We start from the raw sequence: 12,158 nt of genomic DNA on the forward strand, positions 1-12,158 counted from the left end.
CTAACATGCAGGAAGTGACAATGCAGGAGTGACACAATGAATGGCTCAACACAGGCTAGCATATGTGGAAGAGATTACCAAGTATATATATGATAATGTACATAGAAGCTAGTAGATAAAATTAACAACATAACTGTGAAGATAAACAAAATTCCTCAACTTGTCTGAAGCCTGACCTTGGTTGGGGCAGCCTCTCGTTCTCGCCACTCCTATCCCATATTCATTGCTTTCCTCATCAGCTCACCGCCTCTCAGCCCTGCTTTCAGCCACGTCCAAGGTTGCGTATACTTTCGCTTCCGTCTCGGTCTCGCTGCATAGATCGATAGACTAGGCTTCGGAATTCCGACCGCCAAAATGGGCAGGAAAGAGGACCTCGCAAACAGCACGAGCGACGATGAGCAGGGCAACAACATCGCCCCAGCCGATCAGTCATCCAAACAGCGACGAGCAGAGTTCATCCGTCAAGCATCACAGCCGCTCGTAAGGCATACTGCATCCAACAATAGACGCAAATCCTCGACCGACAACAAGCACTCAACACAGTCTTCCACCACACAAGAGGGCGAGGCGAGTCAGTCGGTCAGCCAATCTGTTCACAACATTAATCAAGTCGAGGGAGAGGACAATGTCGATGCAGATGAGGAGGAGCAGATTGATGATCAGCGTCCCGTTCTTCACTCAAGATGGCTTCGTACCATGGACTCTAGCAAGGGATGGGAGTCCTTTCCAGTCAAAGACAGTCGCAATTTGGAGGCGGCGTGGAACAAGTGGACTGAGCAGAAAGGCGGCAACGTCGAGCTACCCACACTACCTGATATAGACGGCAAGCTTCAAGCAGGTCAAGTTTCGGACTCGGGAGACAAGTGGCAGCCTACCGATCCCGACGCGGAAAGTGTGCCTCATAAGGTGGCTGTTGGCACCGATAGGCTCTACGATGCCGACATCAGCGAGTTTGCCATGAGCCCCGTCTTCTGGAAGGGACCTCAACTCCGCATAACACGAGCAAGCTGGTTTTTTGAGTCCAACAAGCTGACACCCTGCTCTACTGCTCTTGCTGCAGAGCTCGAGTCGCATTTCCAGACCCTTCGTCCTTGGCTCTCTTCTTACACCGACGAGCTCAAGTCCTCCGTATCCCTTGGTGCAGAGGCTGAAGCCAAACTCAAATGCAAACTCAAGACGCTCAAGAACAGCTATGTCATCTTCCAAGGTCCACGTCTAGCTCGTCTTTACAACCAAGGCTTCTCCAATCGTTTGTCAAAGCAATTCTTTACTGCCTGGAGTGGCGAGCACAGCGGCGGACAGCTCCTCATCCGTGGCTATCAGACTCTAGTACAGCTCAATCAAGCCAAGCAAGGCAACCTCAAAGCAAAGTCTGGTTCGCCTCGTAAGCCCAAGCGTGCATCTTTCTCTTCCGAGAAGCAAGTTCCTCTACCCAAAGTGCCGGGTGGAGGCACGCAAGGACTCGAGAGCCGTTTAGCAGAGGCTTTGAACGATGAGGACAAAGATTCTGCACCTCTTGTCGTCGACGATGCCGAGACGACAGACGACAGAATCTCGGACGAGCGTGCTCCAGAAGAGGACCCAAGGGCATCCAGCAAAGATCTTCGCACTCTCAGCACCAGCACCTCGCAACCTTGGCTGAATGTCGACAGGACTCACGTCGGGGGGACACCTTCCAGAATGAGCGCCAAAGCCACACTACCCAACCCCTCAGTGATGGCTGCAAGCGGTATGACGTCTACATCAGCACCTGCTAACGAGCTTCTTCGCTCCGTCGCTTCCAGGTTGGGCGTTCTAGGCGGCAGCGATGCTTTCTCGACCATCACGGACAAGGAAAGCGATCTCGAGTCACACACTGAATCGGGTGCACTGACACCCTCGCAGCAAGATGACATTAGCGAGTCGTTCAAAGAAGCACAGCGCAGGATCCAGGATAATGTTTTGCGTCCAGGGACCAAGGAGAAGGTCGTTGCTACCCATTCCGAGGGCAAGCAAGTGGGCCAAGTGAACGAGGCTGAGGATGCCACCGAGGCAGAGCGGGACGACCCAGAGGCATTCGATGATGAAGAGGAGCAATCTGAGGCGCGTTCCGAGAGCGAACGACCGCCCGAGCTCTTGCTAGCCGTCCACGGCATTGGCCAACGATTGGCGGGCGAGTGGAAGAGCTTCGACTTTACGCTCGCCATCAACACCTTCCGTGCTCTGCTGCAGACTCGAATCGACACTGCTAAGGTACCGAGCGAGATTGGCGGCAAAGGTCTCCATGGCCTTGCTGATAACCGTCGCATGCAGATTCTACCGATCCACTGGCAGACTGGCTTCCATCAGATGCAACAGGACGACGAACGATGGGCCGACGACGACTCGGATGCTGAAGATCCAGACTCAATGCTGTACGACAATGGTGTCGAGCTCGAGATAGATCACATCTTTGGCGATGACGGTATCCCGATCGTACGCACCTTGGTTAAGGACGTGCTGATGGATATTCCCATGTACCTTTCGCAGCACAAGGCGCACGTGCTCAGGTCGGCGATGCTGCAAGCGAATCGACAGTATCGACTCTTTACCAAGCGCAACCCGGAGTTCGAGGCCAAACAAGGTCGCGTGCATATCGTTGCACACAGCTTGGGTACTGTCATCTCAGCGGATATCCTCTCGCAGCAGCCCAACCGCGTGCCTCCCGTCAAGGATCTCACTCGTGAACAGATCCTTAAAGATCAGGAACGCCAGCTGTTGTTCAATACACACAGCTTCTTTGCAGTCGGAGCTCCCGTTGCGCTCTTCTTTGTCCTGCATCGAGCGCAACTCATTGCAAGGAGTGGCTTGGTGCGCTCCAGCCGCTTCGTGCAAGATGAGCCGGGTGTGACACTGAATCGCCAAGGAAAGTATGGCTGTCTTGCGGTGACCAACTTCTACAACATCTGGAACCAGTATGATCCCGTGGCGACACGAGCAAGCCCTTGCGTGGACGTGCAGTATGCTAAGCTGTTGAAGCCGGTACCGCTTAGCAAGGCCATCCGCAGTGTTCTTCGAGCTGATGCAGAGGCTGACAATCACGATATCGCCGAAGATGGAGGCTCGCAATCCTTTGGATCCGGCAAGGCGAATGACTCTGATTCAGGTGTAGCCAAGCGCAAAGCAGTGGCAGCCAAACGATCCAAGGGCTTCTTCGGATCTTGGAGCCGTAAAGCAGGTGAAGCGGCCACGCGAGCTGCAGCAGCACACAACAAGTCGAAGCCGGAGGGAGGAGAGGCTGATGGTGAGCAGACCACTGACGAAAGTGTGCCCCGATCGAGCATGGATGTCTCTGAATCCGAAGATGTCAGAGAGGCTCGAGAAGAGGCCGAAAGCGTTCGTGCCAGGATTGCGGCCAAGGCTAAAGAAGAAGAGAAGCGCAAGGAAGAGCGCGAACGAGAAGCTGATGAAGAGAAGAAGAAAGGAATTAGCGCCAAGCGAAAGGCAAGAGCCAAGGCTCGACTGCGTGCTTTGAACCCAATGCATCGAATTGACTTTACCATGCCAGTGGAAGGGTACAGCTTGCTAAGCGCCATCAACCAGTACGCCGAACTCATGACGGCGCACATGAACTATTGGACCAAAGTCGACTTTGCTGATTTCCTCATTGCCCAGCTTATGGCTGATAATAGTCGACTCGAGAGGAGTCTGGAGTATCGCCATGTCGAGGGATGGGAGTGAGCTGTCTCACGATTTGCTTGCTACTTTCTCATAGAAGCAACTATCTATCAACGCGCCTAGCCGCTCTCTCATCCATGCTACATCCCTACACTCTGCTTTGCGTTTCTCTTAATGATACCCATACTCATATCTGTATCTGTGTGCAGACATCAACCGTGGTTGCTGTGAGCTGCCTTGTGCTACGCTGTGCTGTGCTAAACGTGACATGCGCGATCGACTAGAATTGAGGCTGTGTTGTGTTGTGTTGTGAGGCAGCAAGCACACATCCTTCGACCAGAGAGGTGTCCACCGCCCACAACAGAATTCACACAGATATTTCTAGAGTTGTGACTTATACAGCGGCCCGCGAACCGCTCGCTCACTTTCCTGTCACACACTTTGCTGTGACTCCACATTTGGCGGCAGTGCCATCCAACCAATCCAAGCCCAAAAGGTCCCAAGCCGCGCTGACTCTTCTTTCCGATCCTTCCATCATCTATCTCAACGGCAACGTTCGAGCGAGTCGTCGTCGCACGAGTAACCATCGTCTCTCGTCAACACAACAACTGCTATCCCTCTCTCCTCGTTGTCCTGCTGAGCAAAAGTATCGAACAGCTGCGACGACCTCAATAGGTCGACCACCATGTCGCAGCCCAAGCTCACCTTACGCCCACCTCCGCATCGCGAATTCATTCAAGGCTTTCCCGGCATCGTCGGAGCCGGTCCACGTCCTCCTGCTCACGTAGCTGGCACAGTCGAAGTACGACTGGGCACCAAAGGTCTCAAAGCAGCTTGGCTTCGTATCGAACTTCGCAAGCTCGAAACCCTTCCAGGAGGTGAGAGTTGGGGAGAGCTCATCGGCAAAGGGCCCATCGACGTCTGGTCTGCTCGCAAAGATGAAGCGTACAAGTCAGAATCCGAGAAAGGATGGGAGCTGCTCCAAACTGCAGACTTCCCCTTCCAAGTGTCGATTCCAGAAGGTCTCCCTCCGAGCGCCAAACTCGAAAAGAATGCCGGTATCAACTACGAGCTGGTCACTTCCCTCTGTGTCCGCAGTAAGAAGGGTCTGCTCAAGAAAGAGACTACCAGCTCGATCATCCAGAACACCCATCCATTATGGCTTGACAAGCACGAACTACACTCCACCTGGCCCGTCTATTCGCAGCCACAAGACCTTGAAGCCATCCAGGACGATATTCGAGTCAAAGTAATGCGCAATCGCAGCTGTTATGGTCCTGGCGACTCTGTCGATGTTCGCGTCATAGTCTCGTCGGAGCGCGTGTCGCCTATCAAAGTCAAAAGCATTTCTTTCTCCATTCGAGAGACAATCACCTTCAAAGGCGGTGCCAAGAAGACGTTCGGCTCCAACAAAGCCGCCTCGCAAAAGTCCGAAACTCTCTCCTCGAAAAGCAAAAGCTTCGGCAAGAAAGTCTACAAAGGCGACATACACACCTTCGACCTCTCTTGCCAGATTCCACGCACACATACCCTCATGACCATTCAGACCGCCAAGCATATCGAAGTTTCCTACACTTTGCGTGTCCAGGTGGAAACTGCAAAGAAGCCGATTATTGTCGACCACCTACCTATCACCGTCTCAAACTTCACAAAGACGGCGAGCGATGCGTTGATGGATCGTATTGCTTGGGTGCCTGGCCTTTCTGCTCCAGTAGATGCAGCAACCACCTTTGCTTATCAGAACGACCGAGGCTTTGAGCCAGCCGAGGGCTCAGCTGGAGGACAGCCAACAATCACTCGATCCATGTCCTTCGGCGGATCGACCTATTCAGGTGGTAGGAGCAGCTATCCTGGCTATCCAGGCGGCGATCTTCGAAGACGCGATACGGTCATGACACAGGCAACAGCCATCAGCGGACCCGGTATGGCAGGTCGAGGAGTACCCGGTCAAGTATTTTCTTGGGGTCAGTATGGAGCTGCCCAACCATTCGGTGGTGGTGAAGCACCGCGTCCGGCATTTGCTGGTCCGCCCAGCATCTACGAAGGGCGCGAGTTGGCGCCAGAGGAGACAAGGGCATTGTTCCACTCGACCAATCGTCCTCAAAGCGCAATGGTGTTGGGCACTGCGGTAGATCCGGTGTTGATGCCCCCTTCGTCTTACCAAGGCCACAGCGGGGCTGTGACGCCGATTGCGGAAGGGAGTGAAGATGGGCATGGACAGTCTCAGTTAGGTCAGCGCGCCTCTTATCCCCAGCAACAGCAGCAGGACCCAAGACGACACTCGCAATACAGCGGCACTGCTTCACCAGCCAGCTTCACACACCACAATCAGCAACGCTACTCGGCTTCCGGTGCTGTGTCCAACGTACCTGTCCTACCTGCTGAACATCGATATACTGGCACCTCACCAGCTGCTGAAGTGCCGTACCGCAATACAGCAGGGACACCCGACCTCAGCAATGGAGCAACAACGAGGTACGTTCGACCGGAACCAGTGCATCAACAACCACAAGCATCCCCTGCCCGCACTCCTGCGCCTGATTTAGGTATGACTTCAGCCGAAGCAGAAAAGCAACGTCTTTACGAACGAGCACGTCAACAAGCCGAACGCAACCAAAGACGGGCGGATGAAAGAAGGGCGCTTCATCAAGGTGTTTCCACTCCTGCATCGCCTGTTGGGAACGGGAATGCGGGGAGACCGTATAGTATGATGAATCTCGCTTCTTATTCCTCCGCTGCGCAATCTTCGGCGGGTACGGGTAGGGATGCGGGCGGGAGTGGGAATTGGAATGCAGTAGCGCATCTTTCTGCGGAAGCGGAAAAGATGAGATTGTTCGAAAGAGCAAGGGCTGAAGCAGAGAGATATCAGAGTGGCTATCAGCAGGGAGCTGCTTTCCCGCCGTCCACTCAGGATTCAACTCCCCCGGCTGCTGCTGCTGCTGCTGTTGCTGGTGGTAGCGGTAGTGGAGCCGGTAGAGGGCAAGCAGCAAGTAGTACAATGGTTTCCGGTCGCAGTGCACCCTATCCATCCTACATGACTGCTGAAGAGGAGAAAAGGCAATTGTACGAAAAAGCCAAAGCTGAAGCTGAAGTTTTTCAACGAGGTGAACCTGTCCCCTCCTCCTCCTTCACCCCTGGCGAGCAAAGTAGTGGTGGGATGGGTCACCGTCAAGCAGCATCCCTCAGCAATGGTACTGTCACCGACATTCCTGGTGCTTGGCCCAAAGCTGCACCTACAGTGACGTTGGCTCCTACTGTGCAACCGCATCAAGGGCAACCCATCGCTGGAGGTTCATGCTCATCCACCGCTCCCGCTGCCTCCACAACTGTTGGGCTAGGGGCGGGGAGCGAGAAAGAACAACTTCGTCGATACTATGAAGCACGCGATGCCGTTGCACAACACCTCTCTCAACCATCCTCTTCGCAACCAGTGTCGACCAATGAAGGAATGTATACATGGGAAGTAGCATCTGCAGTGCACGGTGCAACACGGCATCAAGCCGCCGATACTGTTGCTTCCCGCATCCGCACTAGTGCTGCGCTCGTAGGTCCTACAGCTGTACTCCCTGGTGGGATGGGAGTACAGAGTTATTTGACAGAAGCAGAACAGCAGAGTGCGGAGGAGAAAGAGAGACTGGCTTCTCATTACGCAAGGAAGTCTGCTAGAGCTGAAGCTAGAGCTGTTGCTAAAACCTCTGGCCCGGCACGAGCTGGGGGGGTTGGAGCAGCAGCGAACGGTGCAAGTGAAAAAGCTCAATTGGCGGCCTATTACGCTGCTAGAGATGCTATGGAGCAAAACCTTGGTTCTCAATCACAATCTCGAGTTCAAACAACTTGCTCCCTTCACACTACCACCACCGCTTGCAACACCTACACCAGCGCAATTGCAGGCGGCAACCATTCCAGTGCAACACAACCAATAATCGCACAAATCAGAACTCCATCTAATATCCTTCTCCCTCCAAACTCGTCGTTCACTCATCAACACTCTTATTCGGTAGACACAGGCGACCAGTGGAAATCAGATTACAACTCTCTATACCACCGTAGCTATTTCAATCAAGACGTGGATAGAAGAACGCTGAACGCTACCAATGGATCAATGAGCCTTGATGCTCCACCACCACCTCCACTCCCGCCTAAAATTCCAATCAGATCGAGCTTTGCACAGGCCTCATACGAACAAGCGCAACCAATATTGAAAGAAAACCACCTGTAAAGTCAACCTGCAATCGACCATTCAATGCTCCTTTCAATACCACAAACATCACCTCCATAGGATGGGGTTTAATCTTGACGAGCATGGAAAGCCTGCATTCTTGGGTAGAAATTTGCAGACTATGCAAAACACATCCACACATCCACACATCTACAGCGGCACTCCGAGCAAGAGACAAAGACGTGGAAACTTATTGCCGCATATCGATGCTAAGTTAGTGACATATGTGTTTACAAACGCTGGAACGGGGGGGGGGGGGTTTGGTTAAGCGAGGGTTACTGTGATGCGGTTACTGTAGTAAGATGGTGTTCTCGCCGAGCGTGGGGAAAGTGGGATGGAGGATGGTTTGGGTTTGCGAGCGCGATTGTGTGGGTAGGACTCGAGATGAATGTTGCTAGTTTGTATGAGGTTAGACAGTTGCACTTGTCGGAGTGGCAGGATTTGCGCTAGTTGCTGCTGGTGCTGGTGCTGTCTCCTTTTGCTCTTCAACCTTTTGCTCTTCAACCTTTTGCTCTTCAACTTTTTGCTCTTCAACCTTTTGCTCTGCCTGTGTGTCTTCTTTCCCTGCAAGCTGTTCCTTTTCCGCCTGACCCTGACCCTCCCCATCGGCCTCTTCCTGCTCCTGCTCCTCCTCGTCATAGAAAGCCTTCAACGCCTTTGCCGCCTCCCTGTACTGTACCTTAACATCCCTCAAAGTGACAGTCAACTTCTTCAACGCCCCCTCTTTACTCAAATCACTAAGGCCATCCTCGCCGTGACATTTGCCATAATGCTGCATATGTTCACAACTGTCCCTAACCTTAATCACACCCACTGCGGCACTGGAACCTTTCAAAAAGTGGCCTAGCGTGGACAACTCTGTCAAATCGTGGGTCGAAAGAGCAGCATCCATCTCTTTAAAAGTGGTTTCAGCTTGATCAAAGTAATTCCAAACGATAGATTTGGAAAATTCTCGATCATCCTCATCATCCATTTCAAGAAGTTGGGTGAAAATGTCCATATCGATAATGGATGGCGAAAGATCGCCGGCTGAAGCTGCGGCTCCGTCTGCTGCCTGTTTGTTGTTCGAGGTGGTGGCAGCATTGGTGGTGGTGGTGTTGGAGTATGTAGGAGTGAGGATGGGAGCACGAGCAGGTTGGGCAGGGGGTTCGGGAATAGGTAGGATCGGCAGGTTTGGGGCAACGTCAGCAGCAGGGTTCATGGTGACAGCGTCGGTTGAGGGTTTGGCGATGTCAGGTACCGACATGGTTGGTTGACGGAGGAGAGCGTGTGAGCGAGGGTGATATTGAAAGCGTGGGCGTGAGTGGAAGATAGCGCGAGTCGTCGAAAGAGGGTCAGTGTGTGTGTTGATAGGCGTGGCAAAGGGAAGAAAAGAAGAAAAAGGCGATCAGTAAAGGCGCGGTTATAAAGGAAAGAAACGGTTGTTGGTTGAAGGGAACAAACGAGACGGCGAGGCAGAGAAGAGGAGACAAAGCGAGTGCGGGGCGTTCCGAATGATGTGGGAACGCCACTTTGATGTTTGCAGCAGCGGACCTGAGGATGCGGCATGCAGCCAGTGATGCGCCATCCGCACAATCAATCCAATGAAGTCTCTTTCTCGGTTTAAAGTTGCGATGACGTTGTCGATCCGCTCGTCCGAAGACTGAGCGTGGGAAACAAAAGGCTCTCAAGCTGGACAAAGCGGTCAGGCGGCCTAGACCCGCCTTTTGCGCCATTCCCGACTAGCACCAACACCGCCAACTATAACCTAAATTGCTTATCCTTCCGGCCAGCGATGACGCGATGCAGCATCGTGGAAGCAGCATCGTGGAAGCAGCATCGTGGAAGCAGTGTTATGGAAGTAGTGTTGTGGAAGTAGTGTTGTGGAAGTAGTGTTGTGGAAGTAGTGTTGTGGAAGCAGTGTGGTGGAAGCAGTGTGGTGGAAGCAGTGTGGTGGGTTGACAAGAGCGGGCGCACAAAAGGTTTGTATTTACTTACAGCTTCACTTGACATTATGCGCTTCTATGGGATACGTGGAGATCCTTTGCAGGTGTTGGTTTGGGAAAAGCGTTGAGAGGTTGTGATTCCGTCCAAGTCCGTGAGTGGTGGTGGGCGAGTGAGTAAGTGAGTGAGTGGGTGGTGGTGGTGGAGTGCGCGACTCGTCGAGTTTGCGAATGGTCTTCCTGAATCGTGAGTGTAGTTTTGCAGCGTGTGCTTCCGTGTGTAGAGCAAGATGATCGGATGCGCCGAAGATAGAGCTCGTGTATTCGCTTCTTCCGATTCAAAGAGGATCCTTAGGCGGCCTGAGAAGGTGCGTACAAGTCACTTGTCACGAGCGCGACGGTATTGATGGTTTCAAGGGGAGGGGGAACGATGCCGCACCTTGTGTGATGGTTGATCTTGTGTGGTAGAGAGCTTGAGCACGAGGACGACGAAGGGGGAAAAAAAAAAAAATTCCATCAAAAATCCCATCAGCAAAAAAGAAGCTGTGTGACAGGATAAGAAAGTGTGATGAGAGCTTAGACGGTTTCAATTTTGCACGGACGCAGAAGCAGAGCAAAGGAGCGCGACGAGAGCAGAGAAGGAAGGCGGTGTGTGTGTGTGTGTCTGATGTGATGTGATTTTTTAGGCACAAAAGATGGCGCACGGCTTGATCTCCACTGCCCATCCGCGTCGTGACAGTCATCCGACTCGGTCGGGTGCCGGGTGCCGTGTGACCTTGCGTCACTCTCTCCGACTGGCGCTAAGTTCGGTCGTGCTTCGTCCTCTGTCATTCTGCCCCTTTTCTTGTGGCTCTTGCTAAGTTATGCCTCGCCTCCAGAGCACACACATTTGAGATCGCCGCCCCGATCTGTCCCGATTGCCGCTCTTTCACAATAGAAGATCCCCTTTTTGTGGGATGGCTGTGCTGATCCTTTGAACGCCTCCACCATCCCCTTGGAATCGCAACGCGAACACCGTCAAGATGGTGCAGCTCTTCGCAGAGTCGAGCCCGTACGTGATCCCTGGCATCGTCGACCTGAGACAGCCTTCTTTCTGGATCGCTGTCGGTAGCATCTGCTTCAACCCACTCTACTGGAACATTGTGGCGCAAAACGAGTACGAGAATAAGACCATCACCAAGGTGCTTGGCGGTCGACGATACCTCGGTTGCTACCTCTTGGCCCTCTCGATCTTCTCGCTCGGTATTGTGCGCGATCATCTCTACAACCTTGCGCTCAAGGAGCAGCCCACGCATGCACTGCTCCAACGCGCATGGGTCAAGCCCCTCGCCGCTCTCCTCTTTGCTGCCGGCAACACTTTTGTCCTCTCCTCCATGTGGGCTTTGGGCGTCACAGGCACCTATCTGGGAGACTACTTTGGCATCTTGATGGACAGCATCGTGACTGGCTTCCCCTTCAATGTGATGGCCAACCCGATGTACTGGGGTAGCTCAATGAGCTTTGTTGCCGTCGCTCTCTGGTTTGGCAAGCCCGCTGGACTGCTGCTGAGCGTGCTCGTCGTGCTTGTCTACTCGATTGCTCTGCGATACGAAGAGCCCTTCACCGCCAACATCTACAGGCAGGCCGAGAAGAAGAACAAGAGGGCCGAAGCTGAAAAGCAGGCGCTTCTCCAGAGCGAGGCTCCTGCTTCGGGCACTCGAAACCTAAGTCGAAGGACGCCCTCCAAGCCCAAGGCCTGAACGCACCCTCGATCGCTCTTCCCTTGTTGTTGTTGTTGTTGTTGTTGTTGTTGTTGTTGTTGTCGTGATCTTTGATTCGATTCTTTGGCTACACCTCACACTATCAACCCGACTCGTCATTCTTTAAAACAAGGCTGCGACGACAGCGAGTCCTTCAACAGCATCCCGACTTGTCATCTGCACCTTTCACCACGAGCACAAGTCCTTCTCGAGTGCTCCGCCTCCCAATTTACCCTGCTCAGCATCCAATAGCACTCAACATGTACTTGTACCTGTTCACCTTTGCAACATTGTGCCAGTTTTGCCCAAGGACTGGCAGCTTGAGACCACTCTTGCCCCGGCGCCGTGAATTGTCTCGCGAGCCATCACGAGGCCTAGCAAGGACTAGTTTGTTCGTGTTAGGTCTATACAATTTCGGATTTGTTTCGTGCGATTGAGTCCAGAGGGGGAGAGCATTTTCTGTGTCGCTGCGTGGACTGTGCTTTTTTTTTTTTTTTTTTTTTTTTCTCTCTGCCTGCTGTGCTGTTAGAAAAAGTGTGTTTTTGTGTTGTAATTGAAGATTGCAGATAAAACGCGACCGATCGGAGCCACTAGCAAGCTCTCGTATGCAGTCATATTACTTCTTGAATGCTTATGTTATAT

At 52.9% G+C, this 12,158-nt stretch overlaps 4 protein-coding genes across 4 annotated transcripts; 3 read left to right on the forward strand and 1 right to left on the reverse strand.

Moving 5' to 3' along the window:
* Positions 1 to 354: 354 nt before the first annotated feature.
* On the forward strand, positions 355 to 3,699 carry UHO2_05602 (uncharacterized protein; the record flags this gene model as incomplete). Its single annotated transcript, XM_041554773.1, has 1 exon — positions 355 to 3,699. The coding sequence occupies one exon, from the start codon at positions 355 to 357 to the stop codon at positions 3,697 to 3,699; it is 3,345 nt and encodes a 1,114-aa protein (XP_041410707.1).
* A 622-nt stretch (positions 3,700 to 4,321) lies between these two features.
* UHO2_05603 (uncharacterized protein) lies at positions 4,322 to 7,855 on the forward strand (the record flags this gene model as incomplete). The annotated part of the gene is made up of 1 exon (XM_041554774.1): positions 4,322 to 7,855. One exon carries the CDS (start codon positions 4,322 to 4,324, stop codon positions 7,853 to 7,855), a length of 3,534 nt encoding a protein of 1,177 aa, XP_041410708.1.
* Positions 7,856 to 8,264: 409 nt separating this feature from the next.
* Positions 8,265 to 9,101, reverse strand: UHO2_05604 (uncharacterized protein; the record flags this gene model as incomplete). Its single annotated transcript, XM_041554775.1, has 1 exon — positions 8,265 to 9,101. One exon carries the CDS (start codon positions 9,099 to 9,101, stop codon positions 8,265 to 8,267), a length of 837 nt encoding a protein of 278 aa, XP_041410709.1.
* Positions 9,102 to 10,799: 1,698 nt separating this feature from the next.
* On the forward strand, positions 10,800 to 11,516 carry UHO2_05605 (putative OPI3 - methylene-fatty-acyl-phospholipid synthase; the record flags this gene model as incomplete). The annotated part of the gene is made up of 1 exon (XM_041554776.1): positions 10,800 to 11,516. The coding sequence occupies one exon, from the start codon at positions 10,800 to 10,802 to the stop codon at positions 11,514 to 11,516; it is 717 nt and encodes a 238-aa protein (XP_041410710.1).
* Positions 11,517 to 12,158: the final 642 nt, after the last annotated feature.

The sequence above is a fragment of the Ustilago hordei genome (assembly GCF_900519145.1).
Source record: "Ustilago hordei strain Uho2 genome assembly, contig: UHO2_contig_14, whole genome shotgun sequence".
NCBI classification, from domain to species: Eukaryota; Fungi; Basidiomycota; class Ustilaginomycetes; order Ustilaginales; family Ustilaginaceae; genus Ustilago; species Ustilago hordei.